We start from the raw sequence: 19,839 nt of genomic DNA on the forward strand, positions 1-19,839 counted from the left end.
ACAAGTCAAAATCAAGTGAATGCAATCATTCAATCATTCACATCCAACCTTAATTCTGTACCAATCTTCGGCGGGCCGGATTAAAAAGACCAACGGGCCGGATGTGGCCCACGGGCTGTAGTTTGCCCACCCCTGACCAAACCCATAATTTTCATTCCTGTGGACCACTCATTTGAGTTTTGACTGATGGTGGCACAGGAAACTTTGGCCGGGCTCTCAAGAGACGAGAGTGACTCTGGTTGCTTCTCTCTGCTAACAGGCAAAACTGCCTCTAAGTATCAACAGTGAGGTGTCACATAAAACGGTTCGTTCTGTATTGTTGAATTTCTTCTGCTTATTGTCTCAGGTATTAAATAGTGTCACCTTGATTAGGAGGGGGAAACATTTACTGTTTTGCATTTCATGATTATCGGAAGCCACTCTCCAAACAGTATAATAAAATGGAACTATTTTGCCATTAAATTACAATTTCTCTTTCTCTCAACAACCTCTCTGCAATGGGCCAGTAACATAAAATACAAGAAGCCTTGCCAAAAGGCTCCGATTTTGTGACAGGGGCCCACGCCACAAATACGTGAAATTCTTGATTCCTCCACTGTCCACGAGAGAAAAAACAACACAGCAACACAAGAAACCAGAAATCTCCCCTTCAAAAAAGGAGTGGCCGGCTGGATGCGGTTTTACACCCGGTGCCCCGAAGGACTCCAGAAGCCAGGCTCGGGGGCTCCTAATAGACACGTAATGGAGGGGAGGGGGCAGGGGGCACATCCTCGGGCAGGACTGCAAACAGGACACCCGTGAGCTGGCAGGGTTTATGAGATGGGCAAAAGCAGTGGCAGAGGGGGGGGGTTTCTTCCCCCTTTGTGGTAGCCCCTTCGGGTGCTGCCTCTTCCATTCCAGCGCTGCCTCCAGCACTGATTGGAAGTTCAGCGCTTCTGAATGGAGCGCTTCTCTGGCTGCCGCACTTGAGTGACGGGTGCAGGCAAAGGTAGTGTCCTCGGAGCTGCGTCCCTGGAGCAATGCTGGTGCTTTGGGGATGAGCCACCTCCCCCTAACCCCCTGTGTTAGTGCGGTGCAACAATGTTGTGCTCCCCTTTACACAGGAGTTCGGCCAGCTATATGCAAAATCATCTCTCTTGAGCACTTGACAGTTTGCAGATATCTTGGCCGCCTGTTAGCGGAAAGAAGCAGCCAGAGTCGCTCTCATCTTGAGACCCCGGCCAAAGTTTCCCGCACCGCTCACTCTTCAGCGCTTTGATTCCCAGGGGCAGGAGTTCGCCCAAGCTACCTGCAAAATCCCAGCCCTGAATTGCGCCCTGCGAGGGGGCCACCTCCAGCACCCCCCTGCCGCCTCTTAGCGCCCCCCTGCCAGCCCGTTTGCCTCTTAGTGCCCCCCCAAGGCATCCCACCCCCCCAGGGGGCGGTACCACGCACTCTGGGAACCACTTCTCTAAACGGTTAAGCAAAATCCAACAAGCAGTCCAAAGCAATATAACCATGATGGAGTTAACTGAAGCACTTAAGAAGCAAAATAATGGAAAGGCACCAGGCCCAGATGGACTTCCGGCAGAATTTTACAAAACATTACAAGAATCGTTGAATCTTCCATTGCTAGAAGTTATGAATGAAGTTATGTTAAAGAAGAAGATACCCAAATCATGGTCAGAAGCTTATATTACACTTATTCCAAAAGAGGAGGCCGATCCATTACAAATCAAGAACTATAGACCTATTTCCCTACTAAACGCAGATTATAAAATCTTTGCTTCAGTATTGGCAGAAAGATTTAAAAAATACTTAAATAATTTTATCCATCCTGATCAAAATGGATTTCTGCCAAAGAGACAAATTAAAGACAATATGAGAGTAATCTTGCACACTTTGGAATACTACGAGGCACATCCTGAAAAATAAATGGCTTTGATATTTCTAGATGCACAGAAGGCATTTGACAATGTGAATTGGCGATTCATGTTATTACTGCTGGAACAGATGGGCTTTGCTAGAAAATTTATTTAAGCAATAGAAGCTATATATCATAAGCAGACGGCAAAGGTGATGATAGAGGGAGAACTGACAGACTCTATTGATATAAGAAAAGGAACAAGACAAGGGTGCCCACTATCACCTCTGTTGTTTGTGTTAACTTTGGAAGTGCTAAATAGAAATATTAGAGATGAAAAAAATATAAAAGGGACGAAAATTAAAAAGGAAGAATTTAAGTTGCAAGCATTTGCAGATGATCTGGGTTTTATCTTAGAAGACCCACTAGAAACAGCATCAAAATTGATAGAAAAGATGGAGACATATGGAAAGGTGGCTGGTTTGAAAATAAATAAAGATAAGACAAAGATCTTGACAAAGAATATGCTATCAAGACAAAAGGAAGAACTGGCAGACCTACCCTGTTTCTTCAACAATACGGCCTCCCCCAATAGGAAGTCCCAGCATGTTTTATAGGCATGAAATGAAATTAAGCCCCTCCCCCCAAATTAAGGCCTATATTAAAACATGCAAAATGGGGGGAAATGGTGGGGGGGCTTGCCGTTAGGAAGTACTTTTGTTGCACACCCGGATATGGTGCTCCCTGCGTTGACCCCGATACGAAATGCCCCACCAACGCTGAGGTCAACATCCAAGCTGTTGCCACCTGCCCAAAGATGCAAGGGGCGGGGGAATAAAGACACCCCCGAAAAGACGGCCTAGCCATTTTTTCGGGGCTCAAAAAAAAAAAAAAGACCCGGCCTTACTATATGAGAAACACAGTATTGGAAATTCAGGTCACGAATAAGATCAAGTACTTGGTGATAGACTTGACAGCAAGATGCAGTACACTAAAAGAGAATAATTATATCAAACTTAAACAGCAGATAGCACTAGATTTGGCGAAATGGGAAAATTTACAACTGTCACTAATAGGGAGAATATCAACAATCAAGATGAATATATTACCTAGAATTTTATATCTGTTTCAAACAATTCCAATTAGGCTAGGGAAAGAAGACTACTTTGAAGATTTAAATAAAATAGTGTTGAAGTATATATGGCAGGGAAAGAAAGCGAGAATAAAGTTAAAACTTTTGCAAGAATAAGAGGAGGATTTGGTTTGCCTAATTGGGAGTTGTATTACCAAGCTACAAATTTGATGTGGGTTAAGGAATGGATAACATTAAGAAATACTAGATTGTTGACATTAGAAGAACATGATCGGTTGTTGGGGTGGCATGCTTTTTTATGGTATAAAGGAACTAAAACACAGGGGTACTTTAGAAGACATTATATGTCTCTGTGGTTAAACTGGGAGAAGATTAAAAGACAATGTTATTTGAAAATTCCAGTCTGGCTATCGACTATTGAAGCATTTTCTTATCCTATCATATACAAAAAGGAACAAACAGATATGGTGAAATATTGAATGAAAAGGGTGAACTTAAATCTATACAAAAGCTAGAGGAACAAAGGTATGAAGATGAATGGTTGGTTTTCATATGTGCAAATACATTCAAGGTATGATAAAGATTCTAAAACGGAAGGTTTCTATGATAAACTGACTTAGATAAGATTTTGACAGGTACTGATGAAAAGGTGATTAAAAAATTGTATGGATATTTATTAGAAATTAAACTAGAAGAAGAACGAGTTAAAGAAACTATGATTGCTTGGGGGAAGAATTTGGGGTATGGGATTGATCTAGAGAAATGGCAAAAATTGTGGTCTCAAAATTATAAAATGACAATGTCAACAGCATATAAAGAAAATTTGTATAAGATGTTTTACAGGTGGCATTTTCCCCCCGACAAGAATAGCCAGAATGTTGGGCTGCCCCCTAACCCCACTGGATGAAATCGCCAGGTCCGGCTGTCCGAGCAGAGAGAGGGAAATCCTGAGGCCCTGGACAGCATCTCCTCGTTCTCCTGCCATCGGGCAGGAGCTAAAGAAGCAGAGCCAGCCGGACAAATAGGCGGAAGAACAGCTTTTATCCACTGGCCGTCAGACTACTAAAGGAAACGTAACACCACGATCAGGCTTAATGTGATAGACTTACCGTGCCGGTATATAAACCAATGTAATATTAATATTATCTCCCGAGGGGTTGTGGATGCTCCAACACTGGAAGTTTTGAAAAAGATGTTGGACAGCCATTTGTCTGAAGTGGTGCAGGGTTTCCTGCCTAGGCAGGGGGTTGGACTAGAAGGCCTCCAAAGTCCCTTCCAACTCTGTTATTCTATGTCTATATCTATCTGCCTGCCTGCCTGCCTGGGGAAAGGTGTGCTGGTTTATTGCTTATCTAGGGTTAGGGATTTCTTTATTCTTTCTTGATTTATTGAGGTGTGTTCTGTGGGAGGCCCATCCAATGTCATTGTACGCACCTTGTGCACTGACAATAAAGAGTTGAACTTGACTCTCTGATCCGTGGATTCCTTTTTGATCACTGGGGGCTGTTCTTGTGCCCCCCTTTTTCTGCCCCTCCGAGGTTTCAGAGGCTGGGCTCAGCAGCCCTGAGGTCACTTCGGCCAGCCTGGACCTTGGCCTCATTTTTTGGGGGGGGGGTCAGGGGAGCCCCCCCCAGCAGCATCCCCCCCCTGTCTCCTTGCAAGCAGCCTCTGCTCCCGAGAGAAAGGAGCAGCCCCAAACAGGCCCCCTTTGACCCTTCCCCAGAGAGGGGCAGGGGGAGTTTAGAGCCCTCTCCAAATTACAGGTGGTCCTTGACTTACAACAGTTCATTTAGTGACCGCTCACAGTTAAAAAAGATCCCCCCAAAAGTGACTTATGGCCGTTTTTTCAGAGTTATGACCTTTGTAGCATCTCCTGGTCACGTAGTCAAAATTCAGACACTTGGTAACTGACTCGCATATACGACGCTTGTGGCAACGTCCCTGAGTCACGTGATTCCCCTTTGCGACCTTCTGACAAGCAAAGTCAACAGGAAAGCCAGGTTCACTCAGCAACCATGTCACTAACTGAACAACTGCAATGATTCACTGAACAACTAGGGCAAGAGAGGTTGTAAAATGGCGCAAAAATCAACAACTGCCTTGCTTAGCAACAGAAATCTGGGGCTCGGTTGGACCAGCTGCATGAGAAGGGAACAAGGCCGACTTCCTTGCTCAAGACGGGAAACACAAAATAATGATTAAAAATAGGACCAAGCAGGCAGGACCCCGATAAATGTCGAGGGACAAATGCCGAGAAGGCTTGGAAGCCTTGGGGCCCCGGCAGAGCCTGCACAACCGTCTCTTGGGGTGAAGGCCCTCCCGCTCCAGGGACTGGAATGTGGGGCTGCGCCTGCTGCCAAGTCTTGCCGGGGCAAAAGGCCAAAGCTGCCCAGTGGCCGTGCTACCCTGGAGCACCACGCCTTCCGAGCGCGGCATGGGTGGTGTCTGCAGAACCAGGGAAGCAGATCTCCGGAGGGGAGGAGAAGGCGGCCACCGGGGCAAGCGGAAGGCTCCCTCCATCTGGTAAGAGGCAGCCGGGGGGGCTGGGGGCTGCTGACGGTGTGGGGGCCCTTTGCCCTGGCTCCCCTGCGGTGGCAGGGAGGGGTCTTTCCCGGCCCGTCGCCCTGTTTCATGCCCCAAGGGAAGTCGGCTTGGCTTCGGCCAAGCTTCGGATGGGGGGCTGGGTGCCTCGCTGCCTTGGCCCTCCTGGGCGAGCGGCTTCTGCTGTTCCTTTGCGGGGGCTGCGGGGGAGTTCGGGGAAGGTGACGCTCTGCTTCCCCTGGGAAATAAACAGCCAGCCCACCTAACGGTTTCCCCTCTCTGGCCACGTCCGACTGGGCGTGCTGCTCATCTCTGTGTCTCGTCTCCAATGTCTCCAATGTCCGAAGACATTTATTTCCATAGTTATGTGGTCAGCCTGACTCTATGCCAAGGCACACAGAACGCTGTTGCTTTCCCATCAACGTGGTATCTACTCGCATTTGCAGGCTTTCCAACTGTCAGGTAGGCGGGAACTATGGGGAGGACAGGCGCTCAGCTCATGGCACGGTGCTCGGGGCTCGAACCCAGGCTGGCAGTTCTCCAGCTGACAAGCTCCGTGCCTTTAACCGTCGAGCCCTGGTGTTCCCCCTCCCCCGCCCATAGCACACATATAGCACCCCTTGTTTTGGGCTTTGGCCGGTGCTCCCCACCTGTCAGACTTCCCAGGTAAAGCAGGCAGGAATCCCGAGCAGAGGAAGCAATTCTACTCAGAGGTGGGCGGCTGCCGGTTCGCACAAACTGGTAGTTAAGATTCTGTGCCGTTCGGCAAACTGGCAAATCCCACTCTAGCCCTACACCTTCCCCCCGTCCCCCAAGGCCACCCACACTTTCCGATGCAGGAACAAGAGCCCCGGAGGGTTGCAATGGCCCAGCCAAACGGTTCCTCACCAGAGCAACCAACTAATGTGGTGGGAGATCTCTAAGGGGAGCAGGGTAGATCTCTGGCCGCCCCAGCTTGGCACAGCCAATGGGTTTCCTTCTGGCCTCTTCCTTTGCCCAGGGAAGCCGCATGGCCGGTTGCCCTCCTGCCCTGGCTGTGAAGTGGGATCAGGCCGATGGCACAGCCACAAGCGATCCAATTGTCAAAGAGTCAAGTTGGCAGCCGGCCCTGGGATTTTACAGTATTTTGTTGCGTCCTCAAAATATCCCTTTTCCTTTCAAAGAGGGGATTCACTGGCAAAGAATTGGTGGCCCAAACCTTCTCTCCCTGCTTGGGAGGAGGAGGAGGAGGAGGAGGAGGAGGAGGAAGGGAGGAGGAGGAAAACTGGAACTGTCACTATTAACATTGAGATAAGCCATGTTTTGAAAGCCAGCAGACCATTCAAACCTGGTGACAGGATGCAGACAACCTGGAAAGTGCCTTGCGGGATTTATGGCTCCCCGTCAGCCAGAACAAGGGGATCCGAAGAATCCTGGTTGGGGGTTCAGTGAATGGATACCTCACCCCCACCCGGGCCATCCCAAACCCTGGAAGGATGGAAGGCAGCCGTGGTTACTGGCTGCTGCCTCCAAGGGTTTTTCCCTCCATCAACACAAGATAACTGGCACAGAGCGGGGGGCGGGGGGGAGGCGGTGAGCTAGGCAGAAATTAATCTATTAAATGTATAGGCTTCCCATCTATTTGAGGGGTGGGATTTGCTCGTGGGACCGTGGAAGTAACCCTAAAAACATGTGAAGGGGAACAGACAAGTTGAAGAGGAGGAGGAGGAGGAGGAGGAGGAGGAGGAGGAGGAGGAGAGAAAGGAAGAACAATTAACCAGTGGAACAGCCTCCCTCCAGACGTTGTGTGGTTGCTCCAACAGTGGAGGTTTTGAGGAAGAGACTGGACAACCGTTTGTCTGAAATGCTACAGGGTCTCCTGCCTGAGCAGGGGGTTGGACTAGAAGACCTCCAAGGTCCCTTCCAATGCTGTTTTTCTGCTATCTAACTATCATGGCACAGAACCTCTTTCTCAATAATTGATTTTGTCCGGGAAGAGGCTCCAGTGGGGCTGGCAAAGGAGCTCTTGTGTAACACGGCCTCTCGCGCTGCTTCAGGGCCCAACGGCTTCCCCTCGTGCCGGTCAGCTGCTGTTTGGGATGCCCTTGAATGCATCCCCCTCGCTTTCTGGAGATTAAAAATAGTCCTCAGACAGCTGACCAGCGCCTGTGTGTGTGTCTGTGTGTCTGTGTGTGTGTGAGTGTCCCAGGGCAGGAGCTCTTCTGCACCAGTTGGCTCTTTTAGAGGAAGATGGAAAGTGGATTTAGTGCTATTTCGGCAAATAGAGAAACCTGTAGTCCAAGAAGAGCACAGGAGGACTTCAATGCCCAGAAGCTGTTCTGGCCGGGGGATTCTGGGCGCTGCAGTCCACCTGTCTGGAAGTAGCCAAGGCTGGACACTCGACCTTAGATGTGCCATACAGGTAGCCCCACCTCCCTTGTCCACCCTGGCTGGGGAAGCCTCTGCAGGACTGCTACCAGGGATCACGCCTTCGGGCCCAGCCCAGAGATGGCGCCACAGGTGGGCAGCCAGGTGGACGGGGCAGGTGGGCCCAGCTGAGCTTTCCTGGGGAGGGAGCCAGGCAGGGCCAGAGGGAGGCTGTTCCCTCCTCCGGTACAAACGTTTCCCGCCTCGGATCGGCGCAGCCATTTTCAGGGGCAGGAGAGGCGTAGCTGCAGCACCGGGGGGTCCTCAACCTGCAACCATCCGTTCAAAGTTACAACATGGAAAAAGGGACGTGGCCGTTGATCGCACTTCTAACCATTTCAGCGTGAAACTCTGGCCACTGATTCACAGTTACAGCGGTTGTTGCAGTGTCCCAGGGTGATGTGAGTTGCCCTTTTGTGAATTTCTGACAAGCAACATCAACGGGGAAGCCAAATTCACTTAACAACCATCGTATTCATTTACCAACTGCAGTGATTCCCTTAACAACGGTGGCAAGAAAGGTAACTCAATGGGGCAAAACTCACTTAACAACTAGACATGTTGGGCTCAATTATGATTGTAAGTGGAGGATTACCTTGATTTTTTTAAAAAAAAGGCACACCGGAGAGACCTATTTCTCTGATTTCCATGGTGCTGGAATGAGTTTCGTTTTCTAAACGTTTCCTCTCCGTTTCCCCGCTCCCTTTATTCCCTGCAGAGAAATAAAATCTGGGGGCGGCAGAGCCTCTGGAGGAGGAGGAGGAGGAGGAGGAGGAAGGAGGCACCCCTCGGCACCCCACGGTCTTGGCACAACTGGATTTGGGCATTGACTGTTGTTGTTCCAGAAGCTGCAACACTCTGAGCAGAGCCTGCGGAGGAGCATGGGCCTCGTAGTCCACCTGCTGGTCTGCCTGCTGGGCACCGGCTCCTGGGTGGCCATCAATGGCATGTGGGTGGAGCTGCCGCTGATGGTGCCCCGCCTGCCCGAGGGCTGGCTGCTGCCCACCTACCTGACGGTCATCATCCAGCTGGCCAACCTGGGGCCCCTGGCCTTCACCCTGGCGCACCGCTTCCTCCACGGCCGGGTGGACGAGGTGGCCGTCATTTACGGGCTGCTGGTCCTGGGCTGCCTGGCCTGCCTGCTGCTGGCCTTCTTCTGGCAGGAGACGCGGCTGCTGGGCGCCTCCCGCTACAGCCTGGCGCTGCTGGTGCTCCTCTTCTTCCTGGCCCTGGTGGACTGCACCTCCTCCGTCACCTTCCTGCCTTACATGCGCCGGCTGCCCTCTCGGCACCTCACCAGCTACTTTGTGGGCGAGGGGCTGAGCGGGCTTCTCCCGGGGCTGGTGGCCCTGGGGCAGGGGGCCGGAGCAGTTCGGTGCGTCAACGCCAGCCTGCTGGGCAACGGCACCACGGAGCTGTTGGCCGAGTACCAGGAGGCCCGTTTCTCCGTCCGCACCTTCTTCTTTCTGCTGACTGGCCTGATGGCCTCCAGCCTGGCAGCCTTCCTCGTCCTCAACCACCTGCCTCGGCTGGCAAAGGGGAGCCGTGCCTGGCAAGGGAGCCTGGATGGCGCAGCCGCCACGGGGACGGGGTGTCCCATGCTCAGTCCCCCCGACTCCGGCGCCGGCAGGGCCCCCTTCCGTGTCCGGAGGGCCTTTGTCTTCGGGCTGATGGGCTGGGCCAACATGCTGACCAATGGCCTCCTCCCCCCGCTGCAGTCTTACTCCTGCCTGCCCTATGGCCGCCCCACCTACCACCTGTCCGCCACCCTGGGCAGCCTGGCCAATCCACTCGCCTGTTTCCTGGGGATGTTCCTGGTCAGCAGGTGAGCCAGGACGGGGCAGAGCCGTGCTAGAGAGAGACCTCAGCCCTGTTGACCGCCCGGGTGGGAACTGGGCCCACATGGGCCACCCAGCAGGCCCCCGAGAGCTGGTGGGTGGACACGTCCATTGGGGGGTCCTTTGGTGGACGATCTCCCTGCGACGGTGGAGGCAGCGGGGGTGCCCCAAAGCTCCCATGCCACCTGCACAGCTGGCACTGCCCTCCCACACAGCTGTGCTTACACAGAGCCCTGGTCTCCCGGCTGGGGGAGGGAGGGGGCTTGGAGAGATGTCCTCCCTTACCAAACCTGACCTGGCTCCCGAGACCCAGCCGGGCACCCAGACGCCCAAACGCCAACGCGGCACTCACAAGGGCAGCTGTGCCACTTAGGGGAGGGGCAGCCCGCCTTTGTGGCCAGAGAACCTCCGGGGGGTGGGGGGTGGGGGTAATGTCCTGGTTTGAGGAAAGGAACTCCTGATAAAGCAACTTCCCGTTTTGAGTGACATCCTGCCCAGCCCCTCCCAGGCCCTGGAAAAGAGCCCCCGGGAAGGTCCCTCTGGTCCCCCAGGTCACAGCTGCCCCCAACCGCCAGTCTCAGGACTGGGAGCCTTTCATCAACTCCTGGAGACCCTCCGATGCCACGCCCAGGGGCAGCTCCCTGCCTGTGTGTGTGTGTGTGTGTGAGAGAGAGAGAGAGAGAGAGAGAGAGAGAGAGACGCATGGGGGCTTCCTCTCTCCCGGAAGAGGAAGGTGGGTCTCAGCAGAGCAGGCTGAGGTGGGCAGCCATGCGAAGAAGGGGGTGGGGGGTGAAGCTGGTGGAAGGCCCCTTCCTCCCAGGGAGCCCGGCTTCTGCACCCAGAGGGGAGAATGGAGATCTGAGTAATGTTGCTCTCATTTCATTCTGCACTGGTGGGAGGACCCCCCCCCCCCAGATCCCAGGCCCTCCTGCCCTGAACAGACTCGTCCCAAGAGTTTGGGGAGCAGCGGGGTCCCTGGCCTTCCTGCACCGGGGCCAGGAGTTGGGTTTCCCAGGCCGCACCTAGCAGGCAGGCAGGTGCCCGTTGCCCCCCTTCCCACCGCCTCTGCCCCCTGCCCCTTTTCAGGTCTCTGAAGCTGCTGGCTCTCCTCTCCGTGGCTGGATCTCTCCTGGCCGGTTATATCATCAGCATGGCGACCCTCAGCCCCTGCCCTCCCTTGCTGGACTCACCCCTCGGCGGTCTCCTCTCATCGTAAGTAGGGGCGGAGCCCCACCCCACCCCAAGGCTGCAGGGGGGTCAGCAGCGGAGAGTCTCGGGGCCTGAGCCCAGCCGGTCACTCTCCCTGCCCTGGCCAAATCCACGGGGCCCCGTTCAGCTGCAGTGCGGCTCCTTGGTTCGCGGGTGTGGGGTGAACGCAGCCACCGTGGGGTGTGGCAGGGAGGGGGCTGAGCCCAGCTGGTTGCGGCTTATTCAGAAGACGGTTTGGGCTCAAGCCAAAGATCTTCTGGAGAGGCAGAGCCCCCCCGTCCTTCGGCCTGCTGCTGGACAGCTTCCGGTTCGACACACAATGCCACATCGCGCAACGACAACAGAGGGGGACTGTGGCACCTTGAATTGGATTTAATTCTGTTTCTGGAGCAGCCCCCCCAGGAGAAAGGATTCTCCTCCCCACGCAGAGCAGTTCACGGGAGAGGGGAGGACCCTGCAATGGAGGAGACCAGGCTGGGGGTCGCCCCCCGCTTCCAAAGTTGCCCAAAGAGGCAGGGAATAGCCACAAGTGTGCGGACAAGGCTGCACAGAGTCGGCGGGGGGCGCCTGCAGGTGCCCCTGGCAGAGTCAAGCCGGCCCCGCACAGCCACCCTTCCAAGGGCAGTCCCAGGTCCCTCCGCCCATGGGGGTGGGTGGGGAAGGGGGCCCCGTGTGCCCCTCTGGGGGAGCGGGCTCTGATACCAGGGAGACCCCCAAGGCTCGACTGCTTCCTTTTTTCTTCAGGTCCTCTGCTGGGTCCTCTTCATCGGCCTCTTCTCGTACGTCAAGCTGATGATCGGGAAGATTCTGCGGGACGAGGGACGCAGCGCCCTGGTCTGGTGTGGGGCCGTGGTCCAGCTGGGCTCCATGGTGGGGGCTCTGGTCATATTCCCCCTGGTCAGCATCTACGGCTTCTTCCACTCGGGAGACGCCTGCAACTCCAGCTGCCCCGGCTAATGGTGCCACTGGGGCTGTTGCCATGCGATCTGCCAAGAGGCCCCTCCCCGCCCCCCGCCCTAGCCAATCAGAATAGAGCTGGAAGGGACCTCGAGGTCTTCTAGTCCAACCCCCTGCTCAAGCTGGAGACCCCATGTGCCATTCCAGGCAAGTGGCTGCCCAGCCTCTTCTTAAACGGCGCCATTTCGGCAGCACCGTTTCTGGAGGCCAGTCGTCCCACCGGTTAACCGTTCTGACTGTCAAGGAAGTTCCTCCGTCATGGCTGGTTCCTTCTCTCCTTGTTGAGTTCCCCCTCCGTTGCTTCCTGTCCTGCCTTCGGGGCTTTGGGGGAGAGCTTGGCCCCCTCCTCTTCTTTGGGGCAGCCCCTGAGATGTCGGAAGACGGCTACCATGTCACCCCCCCGGTCCTTCTTTTCTCCGGACTGGCCAGTGGCCACCCCCAAATCCTGCCGCCATTCTTCGTAGGTTTTAGTCTTTAATCCTCTCCGTTGTTCTTCTCGGCGCTTTTTCCAAAGTCTCAACATCTTGTTTTTTTTTATGTAACGTGGTGACCAAAACTGGATGCAGGATTCCAGGCAGGGTCTTGCTCAACAGGCTTTATAAATATATTAATCAATACTTCACATGATTTTGACTTTATGCCACGTCTCTCTCCGCGGAGCCTGGGAGATTGGGCTTCAGGTCAGCTCCGGTGGGAGGTGGGCTGGCGACCGGAGGGGCTCCATCCCTTTCCAGTATCCAGCTGCCCCCCCCCGCCCCCCTCCCCACCCCGTGGCATTTGAGCTCCTTTTTCTTTTGCCGCGAATCGAATCGTGGAAGGGTTGGCAGCTCTTTCTGGAGGGGCCCAGCTGGTCTCTGCCTCCTTTCACCAGAGCAACGGGGGTGGGGGCAGAAGAATGGCATCTTTGTGAGTGGGGGGCCCCACCCCTAGGCAGCAGTCAGAAGGAGCAAACTCCTCCTTGACGAGTCTGGAGGCGACAGGCCAGGTTAGGAATTCAACCTCCCCCCAGCCCAGAAGACAGCTTGGATGCCCCTCCCCTGGTCAAAGGTCACCAGTTCGCTGTCTAAGTAGCCAGGGCAAATCCCACCCTGACTCCCCTCCAGGAGAAAACTCCCCAGCCCCTCCCCGCCCCCACCCCCACCCCCGGCAGCGCTACTGCCACCCCAGCCAAAGGGGGGCAGGCAGTCTTGAGCAAGTCCTTGGGGGTAGACCCAAGGACCTCGCCTGCAGTGCTGCCCAGGGCCACCAGGGGGCAGTAAGGCCCGCCCAAGAACCCAGAGCCGGTTCACCCTTCCAGAGGAGGGCGTGGGGGGCGCGGGGGAGGGGCGTGGGGGGACAACGCGCCCACCTTGGGCAAGTGAGTCATCAGCCCAGGCGGCTGAAACCCTCGGAAGGAAAAAGGGAGCGCGGAGCCCAGTCGTCTTCCTGGTGCCCCCCCCCCCCCACCCCCACTCTCCCCTCCAGCTGACCCTTCGCCGTCCGGCCATCACTGCAGGGTCAATTCGCCAGCTGGCTGACCGGGGACGCCAGCAGGCAGTTTGGAAGGAAGGTCCCGGGCAGCTTCGCAGTCTGCGGGGGCGGGAGGGGGAGGGGTTGGAAGTGCCCTCAAGACCCTCCACCTGTGAGGCGGAGCTCAGGCGAAGAGAGCAGAGCCGGGAGGAAGCTGCCCCCGCGTGACCCTCGCCAGGCAGCCGCCTCCCGCTCGCCTGGGGCATGACGCGCCCCCCACCCACCCCCCGCCAGCCCTCCCGCGCGAAGCGGCCACTGGGACCCCCGCCCTCGCATGCAGGGCGGCGGGGAGGCTCGGCTGGCAGCTCCTAAGGACGGGGGGAGGCGAGCAGGTGCCTACCTGGCCCCTCATTACGGGGGCGGACTCGGGCAGGTGAGTCCCGTTCCGCCCCCAGGGACCCTTTCAAGTCAGACAAAGGCGCATTGAGCCGGGCAAAGGCCTCCTTGTTCTGCAGGGCCCGCAGGGCGGGGGGCAGCGAGGCGGCAGTGTTTGGGGCGGGGGTTCCCGCCTCGGCCCCCACTGCTGCCTCACTGACCCCCTCGCCCCGCCCGCAGCGCCGCGTCCTGCCCGTCGGGTACCGCAGCGGCGCTGCTGGGACGGAGTTGGCACGAAGTGGGCCCCGTTTGGCGCCCAAGGGACGAAGGCGGGCTCCCCCACCAACCCCACGAGAGACCGTGCCCGGCCTGCTCGCCGCCCAGACCCCCTCGGCCTGGCCCGAAGACCCTTCGCCAACTCCGCCGAGGGTCCCGGGGGAGACACGGCTGCCTCCCAGCGCCCGCTGACCTCGGGCAGATGCCCAAGAGGGGGGGCATCGCGCGGGCCTCTTTGAGGTGGCCCAAGAGCACCAGCATCGCCCGGTCTTCCGTCGGGGAAGTGAGGCCGAGTTACCCAGCAGGCGCCAAGTCGGGGCTGGGCTGGCTAAGAGGCCGATAAACGGGGTGCGGGGAAGTGGGGGGCTTGGCTGGGAGCAAGAGCGGCCCCGAAGGAGGACCTGGCCACAGAAGAGAGAGGGGCCAGGCGAGGGGCCACCTCGGTCTAGCGCCAGAAAGGATGCCCAGCGCCCCCTCCAGCCCCCCCGCTCCTTCCCTCGCTACGCGGACCCAATTCTAGCCTGAGACCCGCACGCAGGTGGGCCGGCGGGACAGGAGAGGCCGCCCCCTCAATCCCCACCGCCCGCCCCCGGACATAAGTTCGCTTGAGAGCCCAAAGGGCGCTGGGCTCCCCGCTTGTTCCTCCCGGCCGACTTTCGGGGGTCGGGGGAGAGGAGGAGCGGGCACCACCCAGCAGGGCAAGTCCCCGGTTTCCTAACTCTGGTTTGAGGAGGGGGCCGAGGGGCAAACCGGGATTTACAGAGGCAAGGCGCCCAATGACTGGGTTGGCTGCCTTGGCCGCGGAGGAGGCGGGTCGGTGCGCGGGCTGAGCTCCAGAGACCCGCAAGGGACCCCGCGACTAACTACCGCCCCCCCTCCCCCCTCCCCCGATTCCGTAGCGACGGTTCCCTTTTGCCATCCCCGCCCGGGCGGGGGTGGGGGGAGGCCGCGCTGGGGGAAAGGCCGGCTCGGCGCCCGCCTGCCCCCTTGCTTGGGGGAGGGCCACGGCGGGCTTGCCGGCTCCCCCTCCCCCCCCTTCTGCCGTCCAGGATTGGCTGCCCCCGGCCCGGCCCGGCTCCTCCTGGCCCCCGAGGCCCATATAAGCCTCTCCGCCGGCCTCCCTGCCCAGCGGCATCATGCGGGCGCAGCGCAGGTGGGCGCTCTGGGGGGACGGGGGGACGGAGGGGACGCAGAGGGAGCTCCGGCCTCAGCGTCGCGCCCCGAGGTGGCCCGCAAAGCCCTTGGAGCTGGCGCGGAGAGCCGGCAAGGGCGGCGGGAGACCCCCCGGGGCCCTCCAGAGGTGCCCCAGCCGCTGGTCTCGCTCCTGCGCCCGTCAGGAAGGCCGGAGGCTTTGCCGCCCACCGGCGCGCCCCGTTTGACCCGCGGTCTCTCCTCCGCTGCAGGTTCCGGGCCCTCGCGGCAGCCGCGCTTCTGCTGCTGCTCCTGGCCGTGGTGGCCGCCGACGGTGAGATGCGACCGTCGCTGCCTGGAAGCGGGTCCGGGGAGACCGCGCCGGAAAGGCTGCCATCGCCTCGGGGGGCTGAGCCGGGGGGGCGGGGGGACGGGGACTGCTTGGCCGGGTCCCAGCCTGGCTGTGCAGCCCTTCAAGGGAGGCAGAGGGGTCCCCGCCCCCCGCCCCGCATGGGGCTCCCGAACCCCTGACTCCCCTCCCTGCTCCCCGGCGTGTGTTTCAGCGCCCCCTCTTTCTGCAGAGCCGCTGAGCTCCCAAGACCCCCCCACCTCCTCCTCCTCCGCTGCCGGCAGCCTGACCTCAGGTACGCTGTGGGGGCCCTTCCCTGCCCGGGGCCCCTTTCAGCAGAGCCTGCGGGCTGAGGGGTTCCTGAGCCGCCCCCTTCTTCAAAATCCCCGAGACCCGCCAAAGGCTTATTGGAGGGTGGGGGGAGGCTGGGGGAGGGGAAGGCAGAAGGAAAAACAGCTGCTGACCCCGTGCAACGGTGATGGGGGAAGGGGGTCTTGGTGGGGAGCCCAGCCTTTTTCTCTCTCCCCCTTTTCAGAGCCCGGGGCAAATTCTGAGCCCCTCGTCGCCAGCAAATCGGAGGCCTCTGGAGAAAGTAAGAGAGGCCCCAGGAAGCGGGGTTCGCTTGGGGCCAAAGGGGTCGAGGGGAGGGGTGAATCCCAGTTGACCTCTGCAAAGGGGTCTGCAGCCCCCCCGGCAGCCGTTTCCATCAGCCCTGAGATGAGCGATGTGGGGGCCCTTTCTCAATCCAACGCTGTGCTTGGGGGCTTCGGGGGGCAGTGTGCAGCCTCCTCCAAGCTTCCACTCCTCCTCTGCCCTTCCCTCTACAGGTGAGACTGCTGGTCCTGTGGAGCAAGCCACGACAGGTAAGCCACAGGGCAGCCTGGGCACGCTCCTGCCCTCTCTGCCCTGTCCGGGCTCTTTGCAGGGCAGCCTGCTTCGGCCGGCGCCTGCCCTGGCACCTGCCCCCAGCCCAGCCACCCTCCCCCCCCTCTCTCGGGCAGGTGGGGCCCCCGTGAGCTTTGCGCAGGCGGATCGATCCCACACGGAGGAGATGAACGGGGACCTGCTGCAGAGCGACGCCTCCAACCTCGGCTCCTTCAGCCTGGACCCCCTTCCTGGAGACGCCCAGAGTGGTGGGTGGGCCGGGGACCACGGAAGGGGGCTCTTCCTCACGGAGCTGCTGCAGGGGAGGGGAGGGGAGGGGTCTGGCCCTGTGCACCACAGCCAGGAGGGGAACCCCAAAGGCTGGCGGGCCCCACTGGGGCCGGACCAGGCTGCCCAGTGGCCGTGCGGCCAGAGGGGACCCCTCGGGGCCCCTCCAGCAGGCGGTTGCTTCTCCGGGGAAAACCAGCAGCTCTTCCTGGCCGGCAGAGCTACAAACTGGTGGCCCCCCCTCCCCTGCCAGCCCCCTTTGCCGGGCTTTGGTGCCTGGGCAGGGAAGCGACGGGGTCTTTCTTTCCACAGGCCCAGCCATGGAGGAGCCCTCCCGCTCCCAGGAGTCCCAGGAAAGTAAGTCCTCCCCCCTGGGACGGGAGCACCGGGAGGGGCAGCCCCCTCCCTCTGAGGCGCTGGCACCAGTCTCTCAAGGGGAGGGGCCAGGGACCCCGTGCCCACAGGTGCTGCTCTCTTCCCTTCCCAGGCCTGGACCACGAAGTCGATTCGGAAGAGTCCCTGGCTTCCCCAGGTAAGCGTCCTTGGCTCTGCCCGCCTCTCGCCCCCCCTGCAAATGGTGGGGGGCAGCTGGCCAATTCCTATTGGGTGGGTGGGGGAAAGAGGCCCTAGAAGGAGGCCAGGCCTTGCCACACATCCCTCTCAGCGGCCTCTGGGGCTGCTGGGGGACAGTAAGCGAGGCGCCCGGCTGACCCCCAGGGATGCCCAGTCAGTGGCCCAGCACGGAGACTTTGCTCTGGGCAGGCAGCCAACGGGGACAGCCTGGCAGGAAAGTGTCCGAGGGCCCAGCAGGGCTCCTGGGGGCGAAACCCGGGGGCGGATGAGCTTCTTGCCCAGGGCCGCCAGGCAGTGCAGGGCCCGGTGATGAGGGCCTCTCCTCTCCTCCTCTTCCTCCTCCACAGGCATGTGAGGAGGGCTGCTTCCCCCTCTCCCCAGCCTTCTGGAAGATGCTGTGGTGCCCCGGCTGACCACCAGGACCCGCCTGCTCCTGTGCTCTCTAACCCGGATCCCTGGGCTCAGCCGCCCCTGGCTCCTGCCACAGCTAGGCCCACAATAGGGGCGCTTGTGTGTGCGTGCATGTGTGTGTTTGTGTGTGTGTGTGTGTAGTGTGGGAAAGGCAGCAACGGCACCAGCGTTTTCCTCCGGCGTTGTCTTCCCAAAGGCCTCCCGGCCGGAGGAGCCAGGCTGCAGCTGCTCTCCCAGTGAGGGGCTAGAAGGGGCCCTGAAGGCCATCCGGCCAGCCCACGCTCAAAAGCAGGGGCCCTTTTATGACTTGTGGACTTCAACTCCTCCTCTAATTCCCCACCTCTGCTCTGGAGCACCCATGTCTCTGTGGCCCCTTCCCGGCTGCCCTCTCCCATCCCAGGCCAGACCCCCTAGGGGCGGGACCGAGCAAAACGGGCTAGGAAGACCCCTGCCCAGGAAGTGCGGGGGGGCTAGGCCCGCAGGGGGAAGGGATTATGGGCCCAGACGATCTGCACAGAACCTTAGCAGAGGCTGGCTGAGAGATGGAGGCGAGACCCCCGGAGGGGCTCCAGGGGGAGGGTCTTCCCGGATTGACAAGGGAGCCCCAGGGGAGGGGTTGGGGGGAGGAGGCCAACCCTGGCCTGGCTCCCTTGGGGCCACCCTGACTGTCTGGAAGAGCCACACAGGCTGGGAAACGTGCAGTTCGGTCTTTTTTAAGGTTTGGGGTTGGAACTGGTGAAGGAGAACGTGAGGTTGGCCGAGGGTGGAGGCCGACCTGGTTGGGGTGTGTGTGTGTGTGTGCGTGTGTGTGTGTGTGTGCGCTCTGTAGGTTTCCCCTTGCCCCCTGTAGAGGTGGTGGTGGTGGTCTCTGCCTTTGCTCTTGCCGGCTGCTCCTTCAGCCCCTGTAATCAATAAAGGTGCACAAACTTCTCTGGGTCTCTGGGTCCCGTTTCCGCCCCCCCAGCCAGGAAGGCGTTACCTCCTCGTGCCCCCACACCCCACCATGGGGCCCCGTCTTGCAGCTCGGCCAGGCCCACCTAAGCGGCCTCTGGTGGGAGGGAGGCTGCGAGGAGTCCTCAGATCCTGGGCGTGTGGCACCCCCCGTTGCAGCTGAGTGGGGGGTCTGGGGCAGGAAACGGGACCCCTTGAGCTCTGGCGTCACACCCCAGGCCCGCTCCTTGTGGCCACAGATCCTGGCCCGGAAGGGAGGAAAGAGAGTGACGGAAACCAAGGGGGGGCAGAGGAGCGGGGGGGGGCAGGTAAGGAACAGCCCCCGGGGGCTCTTCATCCCAGGGGAGGCTCATCCTTCGCCAACCCCCCCTTGCTCAGCCCGGACCCCCCTGCTCCCCCCACAAGCCCCAGCTGCTCCAGGGGGCCGGATGGACGACGAAGGCTTGAGATGATGGAAGCCAGGGACCCCCCCCGTCCCCCCCCTCCCTCTAGGAGGGCTGAAAGCAGGCCGGCCGCCTTTGCTGGAGGGGCCACAGAGGGGGGGCATGAAGTTTGCTGCAGTGTCTCGGCCTGCTGACCCCCCCCCCAATTCCTTGACAGCCTGCAGTGGCCGAAGGGCAGTCCCCAGCCACGCAAGGCCAGGCCCCTCCAGAAGAACGGCTGGCCAGCTGACCGCTGGGACAGGGTTGGGCAGGCCCCAGGATGGGGGAAGGCAGCCGGGAAGAGGCTGGGCAGGCTGCCCCGGGAGGCCCCCACCTGCTCCCCTTTCTGGGGCTGCCCCACCCCCACCCCCGGGTGCTGGTCACCTGCCAGCCTGGCCGGACAAAGGGGAGGCGAACAGGGCAGCCCGGCAGCCACACTCACATGGCAGCAGGCTGGCCTTTAGTTTGGGAAGTCTGGGGTGGCCCCGAGTGCGGGGGGGGGCCACCCCTTTGTCAGGTGTGCACTGGAGGACGGGGCCAGACATGGGGGCCCCCACGGCCTCCTTCCCCCCAGCCCCTTTCAGAGGCTGCAGCTGAGGCAGGGGGGGCACAAAAATGTGAACCAAGCCCAAGGGGGGGGGTGTTATTCCCAAGGAGTCTGTGGGATTGGGACCGGCCCCTGCCTGCCTGACCCCATCCTGGGCCGGCCTCCTCCGAAGGTCCCCCGGAGAGCGAACCCCAGAAGGCGGCGTCCGAGGCGACAAAAGCGGAGAGCGGGAGGGGCCGTTCCGTAGAGATATAGATATATTTGAGCGTGTCTATATAGATATTTATATGGGGGGGGGGAAGGGAGGGGGGCGGGG

The 19,839-nt window shown here is 59.3% G+C and overlaps 2 protein-coding genes across 3 annotated transcripts; both read left to right on the forward strand.

Moving 5' to 3' along the window:
* Window positions 1-8,676: 8,676 nt before the first annotated feature.
* LOC113451985 (riboflavin transporter 2-like) lies at window positions 8,677-12,471 on the forward strand. The gene is made up of 4 exons (XM_087931861.1): window positions 8,677-9,708; window positions 10,808-10,920; window positions 11,133-11,143; window positions 11,675-12,471. Exons 1-4 carry the CDS (start codon window positions 8,765-8,767, stop codon window positions 11,885-11,887), a joined length of 1,281 nt encoding a protein of 426 aa, XP_087787987.1. The 5' UTR covers window positions 8,677-8,764; the 3' UTR covers window positions 11,888-12,471.
* A 2,593-nt stretch (window positions 12,472-15,064) lies between these two features.
* Window positions 15,065-18,531, forward strand: LOC148126502 (uncharacterized). 2 transcript variants are annotated; one of them, XM_087928747.1, is made up of 9 exons: window positions 15,065-15,140; window positions 15,391-15,452; window positions 15,700-15,762; window positions 16,003-16,059; window positions 16,295-16,330; window positions 16,469-16,600; window positions 16,932-16,976; window positions 17,107-17,151; window positions 17,540-18,531. In XM_087928747.1, exons 1-9 carry the CDS (start codon window positions 15,124-15,126, stop codon window positions 17,545-17,547), a joined length of 465 nt encoding a protein of 154 aa, XP_087784873.1. In that variant the 5' UTR covers window positions 15,065-15,123; the 3' UTR covers window positions 17,548-18,531. The 2 variants fall into 2 exon arrangements, with proteins under 2 accessions (XP_087784873.1, XP_087784874.1); XM_087928748.1 differs by lacking the exon at window positions 16,469-16,600 and having other exon boundaries at window positions 15,073-15,140.
* Window positions 18,532-19,839: the final 1,308 nt, after the last annotated feature.

Source organism: Pseudonaja textilis, chromosome 3 (assembly GCF_049901715.1).
Source record: "Pseudonaja textilis isolate UNSWEBS1 chromosome 3, rPseTex1.2, whole genome shotgun sequence".
NCBI classification, from domain to species: domain Eukaryota; kingdom Metazoa; phylum Chordata; class Lepidosauria; order Squamata; family Elapidae; genus Pseudonaja; species Pseudonaja textilis.